Below are 21,410 nucleotides of genomic sequence, written 5' to 3'. Positions count from 1 at the left end.
ATCCAATAAAAAGCTTAATAGAACACTTCTAGAACGTGGACATCCAACAAAAATTGTTTGGAAAATGACTATTGAATAAGAATCAGATAATGTTCATGAACACATATTGATTTTGGCATATATGCAGAGCAAAAATGTCTAAGCCTGAACTGTTTATGACGCCTGAGCAAAAATTGCCGCTAGCTCTTTTGGATCAAAAAGAGGTAATGTCTTATAGCATCTCATCTTTCCATAGCATGTGGCTATTATTTAACTCCTGGTTTAATTACTTGGACTTATTTGTACATTAGGCTGGTAAAAAACTTCTACTCATTACCAGCTTAGATTATCATTAAAAATTCACATGAGGCATACTAGAGATGCACCACATAATCATGAAGAAACAACCTCATTAGTAAAGAAAAAAAAAAAAAAAAAGGTATCACATACAGTTGAAGTTTTCCAACAATAGTACAATACTAACATGGGACTAATTTTTCAATTATTTTTATGTACACAGTACACAACACCTACAGTCCAATCCCGTTAAGCCTTTAGCCATAATCCCGAATCCTTCTCCCATCCCCTTAAGCCTTTAGCCTCCTCCCCTTATACCTCCACTCCTCTCTATTATTCTACTTTCCAACTCCAAGGCTTCACACTAGTTAAAAAAAATTAAAATAAAAAAAAAAAAAATCAAATCCCTAACTTTTTCAGAATTTAAGAAACCTTAACCTTTAAAATAGGGGATTTGATTGTGGGTTTGCTGACAGCGCTAGGGTGATGACGGCAGGGTGATAACAGTGTGGCGACTGGGAGAGGACGATCGACTGGGGTGATGCTGCTGTGTGTTTCTGGCGCGGGAAAAGAGGGTGAAGAAGGAAGTGGTCGAATCTGTATTTTGAAACTGAAAATCCTTACCCAAATAATGTCGTTTTGGTTTGGGTGGTATTTTTTTTTTTTTAAAAAAAAGGCCAGACAAGGTGCCTGAGACGCCTTGAGGCACGCCTCCACTGCCTAGGCATCTCCGGCAAAGCGTTTTGCCCACTTCAACAAAACAGAGGCGTTAGCCTCACCGCCCGGTCTCAAAGACGCCCTAGGCGCTCCCCGAGGCTAGTTTTTTAAAACATTGGGTGTAGAAAGATGTTATATAGTTCAAATAATAATTTTCATATTATGCCTCTCGCACATTTCTTGTTTCTCTTTTCCGTGCCTCTTCGCACAATCACGTTCTCTCTCTTCCTCTCTCTCACCTCCGTTTGCACCAACTCTGACTTTACATGCGTCAGGTGTTGTAGCTGCCATTCACCTAGACTCTCTCGTGCCATTTACATATATTGATTCATTGAATATTGATTAAGATGAAAGATGACCTCAATTTTAGATTATGGAATTATTGAGTTGTCGAATTTGGTTCCGGGTTTTCTTATTTTTGATACATTGGTCTGTGACGATGTCAATGCCACGATAACATAAATTTTAACTTTCCTAAATTCTCAATGCAAGTATTTTTTTTTGTAGAGTGCAAGTAGGCACCTATTTATATGTTATATAGTAAATTTCATTAAATCCTCCTAGGTCCAACCTAGCCATCCAGGCACGAGGCCCCATATTGATGTCCGGCTAGAACTTAGCATCTTTTTGAACTTTTAAAAACATACGCGCGCGCGCGCACACACACACACACACACACACATATATATATATATATATATAGCAAAACTATAACACACACATATATATATACACACACACACACATATATAGGCTTTGATTAAACCGTTGGGCATTGCACAATAGTTTAAATGAGTGTAATGTCTATATGTAAGAATCATGCAACCTAACTTTGATTTGTGTTACATTATTGTCATAATAATGTGAGTTTGATAGGGGTTAGGTTTATATATTAAGGAGAGAAAGATAAATTGACTCCACCATCCATGAATTACAGACCTATGACCTCTCACTTACAAATAACGAGAAACACCACTAGATCTTAATACTAATAAGTAGTCTAAGAATGTTGAATACAAACCAAAGTTACCAAACAACCTTATATAATTAATTTTTTCTAGATTAAATGCAAGAAATTAAGAGGCATAGGAACCATGTGGTTTTGAGGTGAAGATAAGCAAGCATAAAATTAGAAATAACTTAAAACAACGATGAAGAAAAATAACATAAAAATAAAATACAAAAACTACTTAAATAGCTCAAGGGAAATTAAAGGGGTTCTTAGATCATCCAGCACCACCGAACATTGTGGTCCTAATGCCCAAAAGTCGACACATTATCATCCACATCAAGAACTTTTGGTCGGCACGTCCCACATGGACCATGGAACCATCTGCATGACGTTCTGAATGTTCTCACCAGCTACTGTAGGTTGTGCACCTAAGAGTTGATTCATCTTCGCCAGCTCCTCCTTCCAGCTCTTGATATTCGCTTCAAATTCCTTCAATTTTTCTTCGATCATCCTCCTCATTTCCTTTAAATCAGTGAACTGCAAGTCGTTCAGGGGCTTCCCAGCAATGAAGTGGTTCATTGCCATCCAAATTTCCAATTCTCGGTTCCCTTTCTCCAGCTTGTTTACCTTCTCCAGCTCCATTTCGACCATCTGCTTCAGAAACATCTTATGGTTCACCATCACTTTGTTCCGCTCCTCCTCGGGCATGTTTTTGAACTGCTCGATGAGGCGTCGCACTTCTGAATGATCAGGCCAGGCATCAGGTTGAGACTTATTTGGACTGTACATGATAGCACATGTTAGAACATCACAAAGTTTATTGATTTCATACTTCTTCATGAATCCCTTCCTCTTTTTCCTGAACGTCGCTTTTTGCGACGAGTTGTTCATCATGAAGGCTAGTTTGACTTTCTTTCTGGTCATGATTTCTCAATAGAGAGAGAAATGGAAACTAGGGAAATGAAGGGAAGAAGGCAACTTTAGGTTTCAGACTTTCAGTCGGTGTGCTTTAACCCTAGATAGCTTATGCTATTTATAGTATTTACAAGAGGCTACTTTAATCAATTATGAAATATTTTGTCCTCAATCGAAATTTAATATTTTTAAAATAATAACACGAACCATTTTTAATCTCTCACGCAACTTTGTTTAATCATGTCCATTATTTTTATTTGATTTATTCAATCCAATGGTGAAAAGTAAAAAAGAAATGTGTACACATCACCTCCACTAATATTTGCGCTGAAAATCAAATTTAGAATATGAAATCTAGGCTGGAGATTCATTACCATAATAATATTTTGTTTACATGACCTTGTTGGATTTTTGTTGATATTATCCACCATTTGGTTTTATATGGAAATTTATCTTGAAATTTTCATACATAGATGCATGTATTATAACGCAAATTTTTCGATATGGTTCATTCATTCATTAAAAGAGAGTTATTACATATAAATATCTTTGGTGATTATCACTTACAAGGTAAAATTCATTCTTCTTTAAGAAATTTTTGTTTATCTTTCTTTTCTGGCATACATACGGATATACTTTATATAACAAGACAATTTAAGTTTCTGATTTTTACCTTCTCGCATTTAAAAAAGAAAAACAAAACATCTTAAGAAGAAAATATCTCGAACGAGTCAAACTCCAATAGAGATTCATGCCTCATTTAAATGCTCACCCACCCTTCTGATGCGATAATGAATTTATAATTTATTTATAATAACATATCTCTTTTCTCGTGTGCCCATACATCCAAACGAAACATTATCATCTTTGCTGCATTCATTTTTTGCACATATTGGTGTTTGGCTGTCCAACATTCGTGTTGTAAAGCATTGTTGGCCTTACTATGCCCTATAAAATTTTATCTTGAGTTTTAGAGGCATAAGACGGTCGCCCAACATACTTGATGCATTCTTCCAATTATCCATCTAGCTTGTATTATGGATGAGAGATCTTCATCTATTTCTTTGTGATTTTCCAAGAAGATCCAAGATAACTAAAGCATTCATTCTTAGGTACTTCATGATCCCCTTGTCTCATTTGAACCCTCATTTCCACTGAACTTGCAATTTATCTACTCTGTCCTTGACCTACTTAGATTAATATCTTTTGATTCCAACACTTCCTGCAGAAGGTTAAACTTTGCATTTACTCCCTCATACGGTTCATATATCAACATTGTATCATCTGCAAAAAGCATACACCAAAGGATGTCATATTGAATGTTCCGTTAACTCATCTATTACCAATGCAAAAAGGTAAGAACTTAAAAGCTAAGAACTTAAAAGCTAAGTCTTGGCATAACCCTATGGTTATGGCAAAGCTTTCAGTTTGATATTCATGTCGTAGTCCTTGAATCCTTGATCCATCATACGTATCATTTATTGCTTGAATATATGCTACTCATACTCATTTCTTCTCTAAAATCCTCCAAAGAATTTCTCTTAGACCTTATCATAAGCTTTTCCCAAATATATAAAGACTAAGTGCAAACATTTTTCATATCTCTATATCGTTTCATCAATCCCTATAAAAATATTGGGATGTGCAATCCATACACCCCTTGGTATTTTTTTCTTCTTTGATCTTCTTAAATTCATTCAATTCAACGGCTGAAAATTAGAAAGGTGTGTAAGAAATAAAAAATAATGTGTAGATATCATATCTCAAAATATTATAAATTTAAACAATAATATCAAGTGTTAGTGTGACGTCTGATCCAAAAATTTCCCATCTACTATTGGGCTCGCGTGCAAAATGCTAAACACTATGAATTCAAATCCAGCCCAATTAAGTGCCGGTCTCCCAACCCGCCCAAAACTGCACCGCGACTTCTCCTTTTATACATTGCAGACACAGAGATCTCGAGATGGGAACCGGAATCGGAATCAGAACAGAATCGGACTTTTGCAGTGATTTGCCACACTTTTCAGTCCCCAGAGGGTTCAGTTTGCGATCTCCCTTGAGTTTTGATCGAGGAGTTTGTATAGGGTAGGTAGATTTGGGGTTTTGCAATCAGCCAATCGAAATATCGAATTTGAAATTACTGAATTTTGGGAAAATTGGGGATTTGTTCTATTTCATTGCTCTGAAATGTAGGGTTGTGGGGTTTTGCAGTTGCAGGAGGAGAAGATGAAAGTCAACATCTTGCGTATCCTTCTCGCTGTGTTTATGTTATTTTGTTCTTTCTTTCAAACTACACTAGTTTATATACCATTTGCAACTAGCTCATGTAATTTTCTATACTTTTATTCCAAGATATTAACTTTGTTGCATTTAATCATATGGTAGAATGAATTTTGGCTTGATAGTTTCGAATTCCTGTGATTTTGATTTTGTTCTTTCTTTCAAATTTACTAGTTTATACCATTTAGAAATAGCTTTTGTAATGCTCTTTTCTTTCCCGTCTCTGAACTGTTGCATCTAATGGTGGTGGAATGACTTTCAGCCTGACGGTATTGAATTTCTATGATTTGTCATCCTCTGGAACTATGAATATTTAATGAGCTGTAGAGTTGTACTACCTTAATTGTAGTCTAATGTTACGAATGGCAATCACAAGATCAGTATATATTATGTTAGTCATGAATCTCTTGCATATGTTCCCCCTGTTTATGATTCGGTGCGATTATCTTTTTAACAACGATCGTGATAATTTGACAATCCCATTTGCTCCGTGATCTTGTTTTAACTTGAAACATCTTTGATGGGAAATGGACGTATTATGCATTTTATCGTAACTGTTCTCTCTTGACCCTTCTCTCTTTGCGGATATCTGCTGGGGATTTTAAACAGAGTATGTCTTTTTTACCTCTTTTCGATCTCTTATGTTCATTAATCAATTGGAAATAATCAATTGCTGCATGTGTGAATGTGTCTAAATGTAAATTTGATGTGCCCTTTTTTCTGGGATGTGTTATATTTCATCTACTTTGGAGCTCTAACTCTTATCCCTTTGGACCTGCAGGTGGCATGCTGTCGCTTCATGGACATGGGATGCACAAGACGAAACATGTGGGATTTGTAGGATGGCATTTGATGGTTGTTGTCCCGATTGTAAACTCCCTGGGGACGATTGCCCGCTAAGTAACTCACTAACATTACTGTCTTTATGCCTTGCACCATGTTTCATATTTCACCAAATTCTTACATTTCCTCTATTATTAAGATCCAAGTCCACAAACTGAGGTTCATGTTGATCTGTAAACATGTGCTGGTCGAAAAGTGAAGCTCATGTTGCCTGTGTCCACATGGTTGTGCTTTTTTTCACACTTTCCTGTCATGATTTATGTGGGTAGTTCTATTCTTCCATATATTATGGCATCAACTCGTAGCAATGCTTTGATGCAAAATATTATGGAATATACGGTTCAGTGATAATTTACAGACATCGACATTGGATATTCTTTATTTTTCTCTGATGAAATTTCCCAAATAATACATAGCATCAGATCTGTGTCAACACCTTAGAACATCATTTACACATGGTTTCATTGGACATCATGTTACACATGGTTTGCAATGCACACAGCTAGCATGATGTGCTTCTAAGCTAACAGTCAACCCCTGTATATTTGGTTATAGCATCTAGCTGCCCAACCAAATTGTTTACAGTGCAGGCATTTCAGGTAGGAAACCCTTTATTATTTTTTGCGTTGGACCAACCAGATTGTGACATTTCACGTTTTGCATTAGTAGTGTGATTTGCGGTTCTTTTAGTCTATGTTTTTTTTTTCTTGTTTCCCGTTAAATTATATGGTTTCTATTGATATAATCTGACGATAAATTATTCTATTTGCAGTTTGGGGCGCGTGCAACCATGCTTTCCATCTCCATTGTATCTTAAAATGGGTAAATTCACAGACGTCTCAGGCGCATTGCCCCATGTGCCGCAGGGAGTGGCAATTCAAAGGATGAGAGAAAAAAATTGAAATCACTTTTAGGGAATTCTTGCTTACTCGCTCCCTCATCAAGTGCAGGTTTGCAAACGTTTGATTGTATACTGGTTGATGTAAATTATGACCACCTTATATCTGTTGTGTATTGGATGATGTGTGCTGAAGTAACCCCGTCTTGAGGCGTAACTTCTCAATCGTTCTTTGTATCCCTCCGTAAAAGTGAACTTGAATCAGTAGAGCTTTTTACTGACCCCCATTTGGTGTTTTTTGTTTTATAAATTTGTGCATCAATTTAGATTCAGGAAGCAGAGAAAGCGCAAAAATATTTACCTTTTTTGTCAGCGGTTTTCAGGATCGCCGCTAAAACATGCATCGAGGACTTTTACCGGTGTTGGTGGCGAATAGAACCGCTGACAAAGACGTTCTCCCTTCAAATTGGTCATCCATTGTTTTTGCTGCTCTTAATCTTCTTACCTTGATTTTAATACACTAGATAATTTTTTATTAATGTCAATTTGGAATTGGATTATCACAAAAGATAATTTTTTATTAATGTCAATTTGGGAAATATTTTCTAACTTACTTGGTAAGCAAACGCCTAGATTAGACACCACCTGTGTTACTTCCCTACCCTTTCTTTTCGTTTTGTTTTGTTTTCACATCGGGGCAGGGAAACATAATATTTGACCAAGGATTAAAAACACAACTCAGAAAGTGACCCTTAAAATAACTTTTGTATTTCGTTACTTGATTTGATCATGCGACGAGAAAGATAGGCAGAAAAAAAATATACAATTGGTTATAAATTAAAATCTCTCGGGACTTGTACCCAAGGTTCTAAAAAATAATAGACGCTAGTCGGGCGGCAGGTTGGTGCCTAGGCGGCTAGGCGGGGTCTAAATGGGCTCCTAAGCGGCCTAGGCGGATTTAGGTAAATTTCTTGTATATCTTGTAAATAAGTGCATATTGACACTTACAAAAAACACATTAAGCATATATGTCATATAATCATAATGAGGAGTATTGTAAGATAACACATTTACAAGAAATTCACAATTTTAAACCAGACTTAGATATGATTTTTTATTTTATTTTTTCAATTTCATTAAAAAAAAAAAAAATATCGCCTAGCACCGCGTAGAGCCCATCTGATTTTTCCCACCGATTTGCAAGAAAACATCTCGGCTTACCACTGTCCAATGCCTAGATCGTTTTTTAGAACATTGCTTGTACCTAAGTTAGTTAAAAAAGAAAGGACGTTTACTTCTTGAGCTTTGAGGTAACGTCGTCCTGTTTGATTCTCCTCTGCTACTATCGCTTGTACGATAAGAAAGCACATGGACTGGAGCCCCAACATTTGTCGTTTTGCAATTGATTGGATGGTAGGTAGCTTCCTCCATTGTTTTTATTACAAATTTGCAATGTACGGGCGATCATCATGTATCGCATTTCAACACAAAAAGTGGATGAACAACTTTTCTTTTTCGGGTTAAAAGGTAACATCCACTCTGCTCCACTTGAACACAACCTCTACAAAGCCCTACATGTTTTTGTGTATATATTATTTATAAATTATATTCGGCATGTATATGATGGGGAGCGGTTCTTTTCCTTTGCTTATTGATAACGTTACAAACAATAATATATGTTCTTTTCCTTTGCTTATTGATAACGTTGCAAACAATAATATATGAAGCATTGAAACTGGTGATATTGCATACGTGAATTATGTTAATTAGGGAGAGCATTATGCACACCCTTTAAAACTAAAGTTCGGATCTCGCTCTTGTAAATTAATGAAGTTTAGAATATATTTTATTCAAAACACCAAAGGATAACTTGTAACCCAATTGAGAGTAATGAGAACACAAATCACATTGAAAAATAAATGATTAATGTTTTAAGAGACATTAATCAGTAATCACAATACTACCATCCATATCCACCTTTACAACAGAGAGATTTGAAGGAAGGAGGATAAAAATTAAAAATGAGAAAAGAAAAACAAATAAATTGAACAATCACACCGAGACACACTACATGATACTATCAACCATCCACTTGGCTACACCAGATAATCAGACGGCTGAAAACAATCCCATACTGCAGAAACAAAATGACATATGTGCCCTTCACATCTCTACTACCTGTCCAACAACGGAAACAAAGAAAACAGAAATACGTGAGAAACTATTTGGGTAGATCGCATGACAAGATCAGATTTTGAAGATCCGTGAATCGTGTCTGTTTATCGTACATCGTGCGATTAATTTTTTATCAAGTACTGTTTATGTTTATTTTTAAATAAATATATTTAAAATAATTTTTGACCGCACACACAATTCACAGATCCTCGGAATCTGCACAAAGAGGATTCAGATTCATAATAATTTAGTAAGAAAAGATTATATTCACACACCTCAAATTACTCCTGCCACACCATTTTAATTTTTTAATATTTTTTAAACATCAATAATACTTGATAGAAAAATATTAAAAAATTAAACAGGTGTGTGAGAGAAGAAAAATTAAAATGGTGTGAGAGAGAAGAAAAATTAAAATGGTGTGAGAGAGAAGAAAAATTAAAATGGTGTGAGACGAGTAATTTGAGATGTGTAATTATAATCTTCCTTTAGTAAGTGCATGCCACGTCATGACTCACGTGGACCCATGCCTACCCTTGGTCCATCAATGAAAGATACGTTTGCTTAATCGTGTAATTTAAACTTCAACCCTCCTTTTTAATTTAACAAAAATAAAAGAAATTTTGTTTTATTGGAATTCAAACACTTGAATAAAATGTCAGGGATTATAACGCTCCTCCTCAAACATTTTTCATGTGAGTGTAGAAAAAAATAGTAAAATGTTTGTCTCAAGAGTGCAGATGATTAATTAAAAGTACAAAAAAAATTCAATAAAATTTTCTTCGTCCCGTCGAAGTTTAAAAATAAAAAGGGGTGTTTACAGAAATTAATTGAGGTATTACTTGGTGATGGCATAGACGGCGTAGATAATCCCAGGGATGTAACCAAAGATGGTCAGCAACAAACAGATCCAGAATTCCACCTGAAAAAACATCAAACCCACCATATATTAGACCCATGAAAACACATACATCACAATTATATTATATTTACAGATTAATTAGAGAAAATAACACTGTCTGGAACATCACGTCCGTAAAATTCTACTGGTCTAACGATTCAAACGGTGGTACCATGTGCGTTCGTGTGACGTATAATCTCTATAAACTAAACGACTCGGAAGAAAGAGTACTAACATGGCAGCCAAACTTGAGGAAGACACCAAGAGGAGGCAAGAGGATGGCGATGAGGATGTCAACGAAGTTTAGGGTTCCTTCGCTCGGCATACTTGCTGAGAATTTTTTTGCCGGAAAGCTGAGAGAGTTTTAGAAGAAGAGGAAGTAGGGCAACTGATGGATATGTGCGTGGTGGTGTCACAGAAACGGTGAGTGGTTTATATATACAGCTCCTCCGCGTGCTGATGGGACACGTGGAGAGGGTATGCATTCAGTGGAGACAGAGCAATACAATGTACTGCGCGGTTCCTTAACCCCGTGAAATCTGTGGATGATAAATTTTTTGGTACGTTAGAACATATTATAGTACATTAAGTGTTATAATACAGGCGTTTGAAATTTTTGTAAGTGTTTAACTATTATGTTATACAACTTGATTCATCGGACCGTGTGTCCGCTACTGAATGTCTCTTTTTGTGGAGGACGAGTAAATCTTACTTTTGGGTTGGGGCCTTTGGGTGTTCTATCAGAATCATACACCGTGGTATGGCATGCTGCAGAATCCGAATCCGTATCCGAATAAAGAAGCAAGAATCATACAGCTAAGTTTTGATGTAGAAATTCAGATTCATGAAACGGGTGAACATGGCTCGTGCGGTTCTCACATCAGTCCCATGTGCTTCTTGTATATACAAAGTTTCATAACCCATATTGCGTTCCTTTTTTTCGGTCGAACTTATTGTGTTTCAAGTTTCAATAGTTTTGGATTAATCAAATTTTGTTCATTAAATAATGTATTTGTTCAACAAAAAAAAAAAATTACTGCATTTATTGACATGTTACTGGCAAATACACTTATAAGCATAATAATATTTATATTTTTTTTCTCCATTGCACATGACCCACATGTCACTGATGCTACTACCAAAAATTGTCGTTGGCCACGGGTAATTGTGGTGGACATTTTTTTTCTGGTCGTAAAAATATTCCAAGTCACTGTTCAACAATGACTTAAAAAAAACAATATGTGCAACTTTTTCATCTTCAGTTATATTTTGTTGTGTGAGTTTATTGTTTTTCTTCATATATACATAATATAATTAGAAAGCTTATGAGAAAATTCATTACTTAACATGTTTTTTTGAAGTTCACTGTTGAACAGTGACATTGAGACAGAAAAATTTGATCAACCGAACCCTGGAAAATTTGATCAACCGGTCATAAGAAAAAGTTGGCCAGTGAAAAAACGTTGTAGGATTGAGTGTCAATCATGTAATTATTTTGAATTATAGTAATATTTATATAATTATTTTGGTTGATTTTTTCATTGGTATCTAAATTTAAACTATTCGGTAGGGGATGACCAATTAGGAATTGTTGCATAATTCTAATTTGTTTCTAGTCTAATTTAATTTGTTGCACGAGCACTCCAATAAATCGAATTTAATTATTTGCGTGATGCTAATTATTTTCTCAGACTTTTGGAAGACATGTTTTATAACAAAATAACGTGATCGGATACCTCTGCACCATTTTTTTTCTTTTCCTTACATAAAGATCCTTTCTTTCGTTTCTTTTTTCATTACAACACATTTTTTCACTTTGGTTGGGGGGTCTGTGAAATGTTGCAATGTTTGCCACCGACGACCATTGGGATGAAATCGAGTATCGACCAGCCTCCAGGCTGTCAGGAAAATATAACGGCTCGTAGGTTGCCGCGGCACACGCCGGAACTACGGCCGTGATGGAGGCTTCAAGTATGCAGCGACCAATGAGGTATTGGAAATTTTGGATAGAAATTTTATTGTCTCACATTAGTCATTACCAAAAGGTTTTCTCACTTTATAAGGCTTTATCTTTTATAAAAAGTGATTGAAGTGATAGACATTGGAGAATAAAATTTAGCTCACCCTTGGACTCTGGCTCTTTAGTAATTAAATTCTTTAATTTCGAATTTAATTAAAATTTTATTTTTTATTATTTTTAATCAACACACTCATATTTTCAGATGAAGTTTAAAGAGTGATGAAAGAACGCAGAGAGCAAAGCGCCCCTCTGGAGAAGATGTCTCCCAACTGACATATCCCTTTCTCATACCTGTTGCGAATAGGCATACACCTACTATATATACATCCATCTGCATGGCATTTAGCATACAGAAAATCAACATTCTTCTTCTACAATCACAAATATCCTTTCTGAAAGAATCACACAAAAATTCGACAGAAGTCAAGTTTTCTGGTGTTGGAATTCTGACTTGATCGTTGAATCCTAGTGAAGCAGACGTTCGTAGAACTACAAGCACTGAGTAGGAACGAAATTTCTGTTTTAATAACATTACAGTACGCAAGCCTCGATCTTCAATATTTCTGTTTAATATTATTTCTTTGTTTATACACTATATTATTTATTTTTATTATAAATTGTTGACATATCTCCAACATAGGGTCTTATCTGAATCGCCTACACTATGCACGTGATCTCATCTGCATTTTATAACCTAAAGTCCAATCTATAATCTTCGTGAAGAAGACTAGACCTTCTTCTTCTTACATGGGACACGTGGGAGCTTATTAGTGGAGTAATGGGTTTGAAGTAGAAACCTGGCTCAGTTTGAAAACAAAAAAGGAACCGATGTTGATTAGACCAGTTGATTAAGACAGGTTGATGCCTTGTGTGCTTAAGCATGAAGTTAGATCTCTTTTCTTATAAAAAAAAAGAAGAGAAAATACTATTGTCACATCTGATTAGTTATCCAATTGTTTTTTAATTAAAGGAAAGCATCACAAAGAAAAAGAGTAGGGTTGCCCCTTGGGACATTGAGAAGATCTTATTAGATTGTTTATACCTCAATTGGACAATATTATTCTTCATTTTTTGTGATTAGTTGGACAGTATTCCTATGAAACTTGGGAATTGACAATTTGGACAGTATTCAAGAGTGTTTACAATTAGAATGAGGTATTAAGTACTAAAATCAAAATGCAAAATATCTCAATAAATTTTTGAAAATGGTGGTTGATTAAGGGTTGAGATGTTTACACTCTTCATCTCTCTTTTAACACTCTTCCCTTTGTTTTTATTATTTGATCTTTCTTTAATTTATTGGATAGAGGAAGTGAGAAAAAGAAAAAAACAAAGTCATTTTACTTGATTAAAAGCTGAAGCCAAATTATGGTGTTTCCTACGCGGTAGGAAGAATGTGTTCAGCCCTCTTAAAGTAAACCTTTTGAGGTCTTGGTTTACAAGCATTGGATTTGTAATGCTTATGGTTTACAACGAAATTGATGATGCTTGCAAAAAAAATTATGCTCAAGGAAAGGGACCAGTCAATGTCTCCACACCCATAATTTACCTTTTTGAAGGTCGAGAAGAATTACAAAAATATTTCACTCTCCTCTAATTATTATGTGTAATTTACACGCACTAAGAAACTTATAACATATCATATAGAATACAGATTTAAAATTCATCCTCAATCACTAACTCGTCTCGAGGTGGTCGATGATGCTTGCAATTTACTTTGAACAAATGCGTTTTGAGTAAGGGCTGGGAATAGTCAAATCTGAGTCTTTTATTCAAATCAAAATGAAAGGAAAAAAAAAAAAGGAAAAAACAATGAACAACTGCTCTAAATACACGCTACACGAATGAGATCAACCATCCATTTGGCTACACCAGATTAAGATCAATCCATCAAACGGCTGAAAACAAACCCTTGATACATAAACAAAAAGACATAGCTGCCCTTCACACACATCCTTTACCTACCTGTCCAATAAAAAACATTAAAAGGATCAGAATGTGATATGAGTCACTAATCCTTCTTTGTTAAAGCATATGTATCACATAATTATTGGTGGATGGCAATATATAAATTAGTGCAGGTCATTCAAGTTGACCCAAATCATTTTCTCTGTCGAACTAAATTAATGGGGTTGATAAACCCAAAAAAGGCATATTTGCTTAAAGAGGACGTTTTATTCCTTTAAAAAATATTAGAGATAATTAGAGCAAGGATCTTTTAAGTTCTAGTTTAATTGGTACTTTGATCTCTAAATTAAAATTCGTGAGTTCAAATCTGGATTTGTCATAATGTGGAGTAATGGTCATACTGGCTAAATTCGTTAGAATCTCCACACATTTTTTGCATCTTTAAACCCTTTATTTTGAATAGAAGCATTATCAGAGTTAGAAAAAATTAAAAAAACCAACTCCACGTTATAAGAAGTTCAGGAATCAAAACTTGCGGATTTTTACTTCAAGAACAAAATCTCTAATTGAGCAAAGTTCAAGGATCACAAAATCTCTAATTGAACAAAATCTCAATTTTCTCAAAAAATTAAGATATTCGATTTCATGAAATATCCAAACCAAAACAAGCCCAATAAAAAAAATTATCAAGTCCCCATTTTAAAGCACTTTATCCTCTTTCTACGTATTCCTTCGATCATCAATGAATAATTGAATATCACACTACAACTAAAAATAAATAAAAACAAGAAATATTGATTGATAGAGAAGTTGGTGCTTACACAAATTGAAAGGATCACTTGGTGATGGCATAGATGGCATATATAATACCAGGGAGGTAACCAAACAGAGTCAGCACCAAACAGATCCAAAATTCCGACTGCAAATCATCAAAATCCACCACATATAAACATCAAAATTTCTCATAAAAATAACTGCATGAAAATTCTGTTTCAAAACACACATAAACACAGACCATACACAAATTAGGTCAACGATGAACGTTAAATCTATGAATTCCACTACTTTGATGATTCAAGCAGTGTTAATATGTAAGACGTGTTTGTATGATGGACTATCCACCATCATGACAGACAACATCTATAAAATAACAGACGCGAAAGAGAAAAACTTACATGACAGCCAAACCTGAGGAAGACACCAAGAGGTGGCAAGAGGATGGCGATGATGATGTCGACGCAGGTTGCTGTACCCATACTTATCAAGTTTGATCAGAGAAAGAAAACAACAAAGGGTAGAGAGTTTGACAGAAACTGCTAAGGGTAGGGGGTGGTTATATAGGGCTGCAACTTCTGCTGCTGAAGGAGCCACGTGGAGGCTAACCACTGGGTACACGTACGCAATTTTATTAGAAAAACGATAATGTTATTTATACTAAATTTTTATACCACCTTAGATGACATCTGACGTGGATAGTCGTATTATTTGAAAAATTTGCAAAACCCAAGAAAATGAAGGAAAAAGATTTCTCGTATACCACAATTATTATTTAATTAACTAGTTTATATTAATTATTAGTTTATTAAATAATGAACTAAATTTAAAAATATGATTAATTCAAATGATGTGGTTGTTCATATCAAATATCACCTAAGATGATATATATACATGGTGCTTCTGATGCCTTGTGTAATTTGAGCGTGCCGACATGTTTTTTGAACTTTGTTCTTGATAAGGACCCTCCAAGATGCATGGCAAAGTATCTTTTTGAGAGGTTCCTTCGATCTAAAGATAGATAGTTCTGACCTGGAGAAATGCAATGGAAAACTATTGAAAGTGGGATTTTTTTTTTTAATTTTCTATCATCTTATTGTTTAATGTTAATTTTCATGTTAATAATAAAAATATTGTGTTAAAAAAAATGAAGTATCACATAGTAAAAATTCCATTTTTAAGAGAGCCTCCTAAACATTTATATTCATAATTATGCAGTTCTCTTTTTCCTCTTATTATTCAGGTTGTCAATCTCTATGTATTTATACCGTTAAAAGAACTGAATTTTAGTTCTAAACTACCTTTGCAACAGCAAGATTGATCCGAATAATTATGTTATTGCAAAGTTTCTTAATTTTTTAATTAAGGAATTCTTTGGATTTTCACATTCGAATTACGGATGCGTTTATAGTTTGGAAAAGTATGGTATTTTATAAAAGGATAAAATGAGAAACCCATGACAAGCTCTGCTATGGTATTGTAACTATTGTTTGATATTTTGCAACTTTTTGGACAACAATACCCCTTATTTTTTTCATTAATTTCATTATCTACCCTCTCTCTTCCGCAGCCTTCCTCTCTTCTATCCTCCCTCGCTCTTGTAGCCTCATCCTCCTCCACCACAAACCCAGGAACCCAGGCTAACCCAATCCCAGTAAAGTAAACCCATCTCAACCCAACCCCACCTTCCTCCCTGCTAGTCCCATGACAAGACCGTCGCCCTCCGTTGAGAAAACCTCAAGACCACCTACTCGCAGGACGTGGTCGACATCGTCACTCGAGAGATGGGATGACGAGGATTAGGTGAAAGATGTGAAAGATGACGTTACTAGTACAAAAAATAGTTTGCATGATGCATGTACCTTCTTCGCACAAAGTAAAAAAATGTTGCCTGAAAATTAGCCCAATGACGTCTTCGTCGCACGCAAACCGTTGCACAAAATCCGTAAAAACAGGGTTTGCGCGACGAAAGAATAACATGCGTCGCACAAAAAGACTTATAACAACAACAGGAATTGCGTCGTGCGCAGTTTCTTTTTTTTTTTTTTCTTTTTTTCAGCAAATATATTATATATATATATATATTTTTTTTTGGCAAAATTTTTTTTATATTTAAATGCGTTGAGTAAGTGCTAGGAATAGTCAAATCTGAGTCTTTTATTCAAATCAAAATGAAAGGAAAAAACAATGAACATTTGCAGTAAATACGCGCTACACGAATGAGATCAACCATCCATTTGGCTACACCAGATTATGACCAATCCATCAAACGGTTGAAAACAAACCCTTGATACATAAACAAAAAGACATAGCTGCCTTTCACACACATCCTTTACCTACCTGTCCAATAAAAAACATTAAAAGGATCAGAATGTAATATGAGTCATGATCCTTCTTTGTTAAAGCATACATACCACATAATTATTGGTGGATGGCAATATCTATACTATGAAGAGAAACCTTCTTGTCATCTTTTATCTATTAAGAGAATCCTATTTGTCAACTTTTTTTTCTTTTTTTTCTATTTTGCCTTCATTTTTTATAGACAAAAGGAGGAAATAGTAATTTTATACATTTTGACAAAATGACAATCATATCCCTATTTTTCCTATTTTACCCTCTTTTTTTTTTTGAGAAAATGACAATCATATACTTATTTTTCTAGTTTTACCCTCATTTTTGATACACAATATTTATATAAAGAGGACAAAACAGTAATTATGTAATATTAAAAAAGATATTTATATAAGAACAAAAAATATTTTTCACACACAAAATGTATGCTCTCTGCTAGTATAAACTAATGCAGGTTATTTTCAAGTACACCCAAATCATTTTCTCTGTCGAACTAAATCATAGTAGGGTTGATACGCTAAAGAAAGGCATATTTGCTTAATGAGGAAGTTTTATTCCTTTTAAAAATATTTAGAGATAATTAGAGCAATAGTCTTTTAATTTTAGCTTAATTAGAGCTTAGGTCTCTAAACTAAAATTTCGTGAGTGTTAAAATTTGAATTTGTCATAATGTGGAGCAATAGTCATATTGGCTAAATCCATTAAAACTTCCACATATTTTTTGCATATTTAAACCTTTTATTTTGAATAGAAGTTCTAACAGAGTTAGAAAAAAAAATCATTGCTTTACATTATAAGAAGTTCAAAGACCAAAACTTGCGGATTTTTACTTCAGGGACTAAGCTCTAATTGAGCCAAAGTTTAAGGACCACTGCTCCAATTTTAAAGCACTTTATCCTCTTTTTACGTATTCCTTCGATCATCAATGAATATCATACTTTAACTATAAAAAAAATTAAAAAAAAATTAAAACAAGAAATATTGATTGATAGAGAAGTTGGTGCTTACATTACACAAATTGAAAGGATCACTTGGTGATGATATAGAGAGCATATAGAATACCAGGGATGTAACCAAACAGAGTCAGCACCAAACAGATCCAAAACTCCGACTGCAAGTCATCAAAACCACCACATATAAACATCAAAATTCCTCATAAAAATAACTGCATGAAAATTCTGTTTCAAAACACACATAAACACAGACCATACACAAATTAGGGCAACGATGAACGTTACATCTATGACTTCCACTACGATGATGATTCAAGCAGTGTTAGTATGTGAGACGTGTATGTATGATGGAATATCCAGAGTCAATCAATTTTAGTATGTAATACGTGTTTGTATGACATACAACATCTATAAAATAATGGACGCGAAAGAGAATAACTTACATGACAGCCAAACCTGAGGAAGACACCAAGAGGTGGCAAGAGTATGGCGAGGATGATGTCGATGCAGGTCGCTGTACCCATACCTATCAAGTTTGATCAGAGAAAGAAAACTACAAAGGGTAGAGAGTGGTTTATACAAGAAGTGTCCGACTGCTTTGACAGAAACTGCAAAGGGTAGAGGGCGGTTATATAGAGCTGCAACTTCCGCTGCTGATGGAGCCACGTGGAGGCTAACCATTGGGTACACATGACATAAACAATTTTATTATTTTAGTTTCCAAATAAAGAAAAATGGATTATGCATTTCCATAAATGGGTAATCATGACACGTGTTAGTTTCCAATGTGCTTCTGGTGCATCGTGGAATTTGAGCGTGCCGACATGTTTTTTAACTTTGTTCTTGATAAGGACCCTCCACGATGCATGGTAAAATATCTAAGTTTTGAGAGGTTCGTTCGATGTAAACATAGATATTTCTGGCTTACAGAAATGCTAAGGACAAAGAAAGGGTTATCATCTTATAGTGTTATTTTTTGTATCAATATTATAAAAAATTATGTAAAAAAATATGAAGTGACATAAAATTTATGAAGAGTCTCATTTTAAAAAAAGCCATAAGTCCTAAGTGTTTCTTTTCATAATTATGCAACTCCCTTTTCCTCTTATTATCCGGCTGTCAATCTCTACGTATTTATACCGTGAAAAGAAATGAGTTTTAGTTCTAAAATACATTTGCAACAGCAAGATTGATCTGAATAATTATAAATTATTGCAAAGTTTCTTAATTTTCTAATTAAAGAATTCTTTGAATTGTCACATTTGTATGCAATTTCGTATTTGAATTTTCACATTCGAATTACGGATGCTTTTATAGTTTAAAAAAGTATAGTATTCTATTCCTAATCTCCAATCTCTAATATTAGAAAGCCAGAAGTGAGTTTTTGTGTCTCAAGGCTTCACAAAAAAAAACTAGACCCTCTAATAAGTCAATCCTGGTACTATTCACTTTACCTTTTATTTTGTCCTTAACGTTAAAACTTAAAGTTTTCAAGCTCTTTTCATTAGTTTTTCTAAAAGAAATGGACATAAAAGTCCCTAAAACAAAAAAAATTCAAACCTTACTGAAAATAATAGAACAAAATATGCAGGGATAATTTTGTCATAAAATAGATACAAAAAAAACTAAAGCAAAAAAAAATTATTGGAAAAGAGATCAAATAATTTCAAAATAAATAATAGAGACGTGCACATTCTCATCCCACGTTATGCCCACGTAGATTTTACAAAATTGATCAACGTAAACTGCAAAAGTGGTTTGCTAAATCAATGGGCATTTGTAAGAACCAACCTCACGTCCATACACCCACCTCTCTCTGTGTGAATCGCAGTTATAATTTTTGTATTTTCGTGTTTGAAGGGTTTTGTTGCGAAGCCAGTGACTTTACCAGATGAAAATAGTTAATTTGATGGTGTCGCATTACACGATTAATGGTGTAAGCGCTCTGACCTATGGGGCACTATTAATTTAACTGTTTTTATGTTTTTTTTTTAATTTTTTTTTTTGGTAATATTTTCACTCAAAACTAAATTCAGGGTAAATAACTATGATGACATCAAGGGAAACTATAACCTGGTGTTTGTAATTCCATTATGCATTGTAGCAGGCAATAATCATAAAATGTCTCTGATAGCTACCGACTGTGGAACCCGAGACTTGGCGGTTTCCAGTGAAATTGGGGGTGTTTGATTTGTAGAGATGAAGGTTTGGAGGGTGGATATTAGTGTTGATTTATGTTTTTATTCCAATTTTTCTTCTAATTCATGTTTTTAACATCAAATTTTCGTTCTTTTAGCATCTCCAAATTAGTGGTTAATATCTGGATAGGTCATTTTCTTGCAATTCTGACTTCATGTACTGTGAGGATGAAAACGATTTCGATGAAGCAGGCATTCGGCATTTAATTTAAGAGCTTCCCTCAACATAACATTATTCGGTAAATTCTAATAAGATATTAGAATTTAATATTGTTTTGTATTTATGTTTTTTTTTTTCCGCTTTCGTATGGACGTGCATCAGTGCGTGCAGGAATGTTAGTTAAAGGATAAAATGGGAAACCCATGACAAGTTCCGCTATGGTATTGTAACTATTGTTTGATATTTTGCAACTCTCAAACTCATGTCCTCGCGGTTATGGTCCAAACTACAGACTTTCATGCAAACAAGTTTATATTTACCATTGCATTTCAAGATATTAATTCAGGGCATGAATGGTTTAGAACGTCACAGTAAATAAGTGACAACAAACCCGTTGCACCTAACTCCTACTACAGTGGTACAAAATATATACAGGAAGCTCACATGATATACAATAACAACATTCATCCACTTGATTGGTTGTGGGGACAAATTTGATGGTGAGAGTTCTCCTAACAATAGTAATGATTAGGAAAAAAAGTACCAACTTACAATAAATTGGGAAGAAAATGTTGAGGATAATCTCATATTGATATGAGGAGGGATCTTGTATGAACTTATAAATAAGTTGCCACTTTGCATATTGCCAATTAGTTTTATGATGGAACCTTAACTTTCTTCATAGGATCATAACAGGTTGACTCACGTGTGAAGACCAATAGCCCCACGTGCTCTACGTCACCCCATTTATCCACGTGATAGGCTTGAAAATTCTCCATATGTGAGGGGACATATTGAGAGTAAATACTATATTGAAGAGAACAGGAAATTTGCATGGACGTATAAATAAGTTTGATTATTCACCATATTATTAATGGATTTAATGGTGAAACGTCAATTTTCTTTATAAAAAAAAAAACTGGTTGGATTGCAATTGTTCCAATTAGATTGGCCTCAATCCAGTGGTGCACCAAATATGGGCCCGTTGGTAAATGGGTTCTAAAAAACTATTCATTTATGAAACCCATGTTTTTGTGGGCCGTGTATTAATCGATTTGGTGGAGAAGGTGTTTGATGAAACCCTGAGACAGAGAGATGGCTTGTTCCTTACAATTCTACACTGGTGGGGTTTAGAAAATAAA

General features: G+C 34.6%; 4 protein-coding genes and 1 long non-coding RNA gene across 7 annotated transcripts; 1 reads left to right on the top strand and 4 right to left on the bottom strand.

Moving 5' to 3' along the window:
• Nucleotides 1–2,281: 2,281 nt before the first annotated feature.
• LOC137722131 (agamous-like MADS-box protein AGL80) lies at nt 2,282–2,869 on the bottom strand. The gene has a single exon (XM_068461108.1). The coding sequence runs from the start codon at nt 2,867–2,869 to the stop codon at nt 2,282–2,284; it is 588 nt and encodes a 195-aa protein (XP_068317209.1).
• A 1,957-nt stretch (nt 2,870–4,826) lies between these two features.
• Nucleotides 4,827–7,109, top strand: LOC137722130 (anaphase-promoting complex subunit 11-like). Its single transcript, XM_068461107.1, has 4 exons — nt 4,827–4,941; nt 5,057–5,130; nt 5,908–6,043; nt 6,759–7,109. The coding sequence occupies exons 1-4, from the start codon at nt 4,827–4,829 to the stop codon at nt 6,872–6,874; spliced, it is 441 nt and encodes a 146-aa protein (XP_068317208.1). The 3' UTR covers nt 6,875–7,109.
• Nucleotides 7,110–8,648: 1,539 nt separating this feature from the next.
• On the bottom strand, nt 8,649–10,194 carry LOC137722884 (uncharacterized). The gene is made up of 3 exons (XR_011066812.1): nt 10,136–10,194; nt 9,842–9,921; nt 8,649–9,002 (listed from the first exon to the last, which is right to left on the bottom strand). It is a non-coding gene; the product is annotated as an uncharacterized lncRNA (long non-coding RNA).
• A 3,478-nt stretch (nt 10,195–13,672) lies between these two features.
• On the bottom strand, nt 13,673–15,130 carry LOC137722882 (hydrophobic protein RCI2A-like). 2 transcript variants are annotated; one of them, XM_068461994.1, is made up of 3 exons: nt 15,004–15,130; nt 14,648–14,747; nt 13,673–13,882 (listed from the first exon to the last, which is right to left on the bottom strand). In XM_068461994.1, exons 1-2 carry the CDS (start codon nt 15,082–15,084, stop codon nt 14,664–14,666), a joined length of 165 nt encoding a protein of 54 aa, XP_068318095.1. In that variant the 5' UTR covers nt 15,085–15,130; the 3' UTR covers nt 13,673–13,882; nt 14,648–14,663. The 2 variants fall into 2 exon arrangements, with proteins under 2 accessions (XP_068318095.1, XP_068318094.1); XM_068461993.1 differs by having other exon boundaries at nt 13,673–13,885; nt 14,650–14,747; nt 15,004–15,109.
• LOC137722883 (hydrophobic protein RCI2B) lies at nt 13,673–18,507 on the bottom strand. 2 transcript variants are annotated; one of them, XM_068461996.1, is made up of 3 exons: nt 18,354–18,507; nt 17,966–18,068; nt 13,673–13,885 (listed from the first exon to the last, which is right to left on the bottom strand). In XM_068461996.1, exons 1-2 carry the CDS (start codon nt 18,432–18,434, stop codon nt 17,985–17,987), a joined length of 165 nt encoding a protein of 54 aa, XP_068318097.1. In that variant the 5' UTR covers nt 18,435–18,507; the 3' UTR covers nt 13,673–13,885; nt 17,966–17,984. The 2 variants fall into 2 exon arrangements, with proteins under 2 accessions (XP_068318097.1, XP_068318096.1); XM_068461995.1 differs by lacking the exon at nt 13,673–13,885 and adding an exon at nt 16,742–16,942.
• Between the last annotated feature and the right edge of the window lie 2,903 nt (nt 18,508–21,410).

This window comes from Pyrus communis, chromosome 17, assembly GCF_963583255.1.
Source record: "Pyrus communis chromosome 17, drPyrComm1.1, whole genome shotgun sequence".
Classification (NCBI taxonomy): Eukaryota; Viridiplantae; Streptophyta; class Magnoliopsida; order Rosales; family Rosaceae; genus Pyrus; species Pyrus communis.
The sequence above is the reverse complement of the archived record's forward strand: the minus strand, read 5'-3'. Positions and strand labels throughout refer to the sequence as shown.

Excerpts from the sequence above, each read along its gene's own strand:
- LOC137722131 (XM_068461108.1), bottom strand. The coding sequence starts at position 2,869 with ATGACCAGAAAGAAAGTCAAACTAGCCTTCATGATGAACAACTCGTCG.
- LOC137722130 (XM_068461107.1), top strand. The coding sequence starts at position 4,827 with ATGGGAACCGGAATCGGAATCAGAACAGAATCGGACTTTTGCAGTGAT. Across the intron at positions 4,942-5,056 it reads GAGTTTTGATCGAGGAGTTT|GGTTGTGGGGTTTTGCAGTT; the intron begins GTATAGGGTAGG and ends TCTGAAATGTAG. Across the intron at positions 5,131-5,907 it reads ATCCTTCTCGCTGTGTTTAT|TCCCTTTGGACCTGCAGGTG; the intron begins GTTATTTTGTTC and ends CTCTAACTCTTA.
- LOC137722882 (XM_068461994.1), bottom strand. The coding sequence starts at position 15,084 with ATGGGTACAGCAACCTGCGTCGACATCATCATCGCCATCCTCTTGCCA. Across the intron at positions 14,748-15,003 it reads TCCTCAGGTTTGGCTGTCAT|TCGGAATTTTGGATCTGTTT; the intron begins GTAAGTTTTTCT and ends GATGATTTGCAG.
- LOC137722883 (XM_068461996.1), bottom strand. The coding sequence starts at position 18,434 with ATGGGTACAGCGACCTGCATCGACATCATCCTCGCCATACTCTTGCCA. Across the intron at positions 18,069-18,353 it reads TCCTCAGGTTTGGCTGTCAT|TCGGAGTTTTGGATCTGTTT; the intron begins GTAAGTTATTCT and ends GATGACTTGCAG.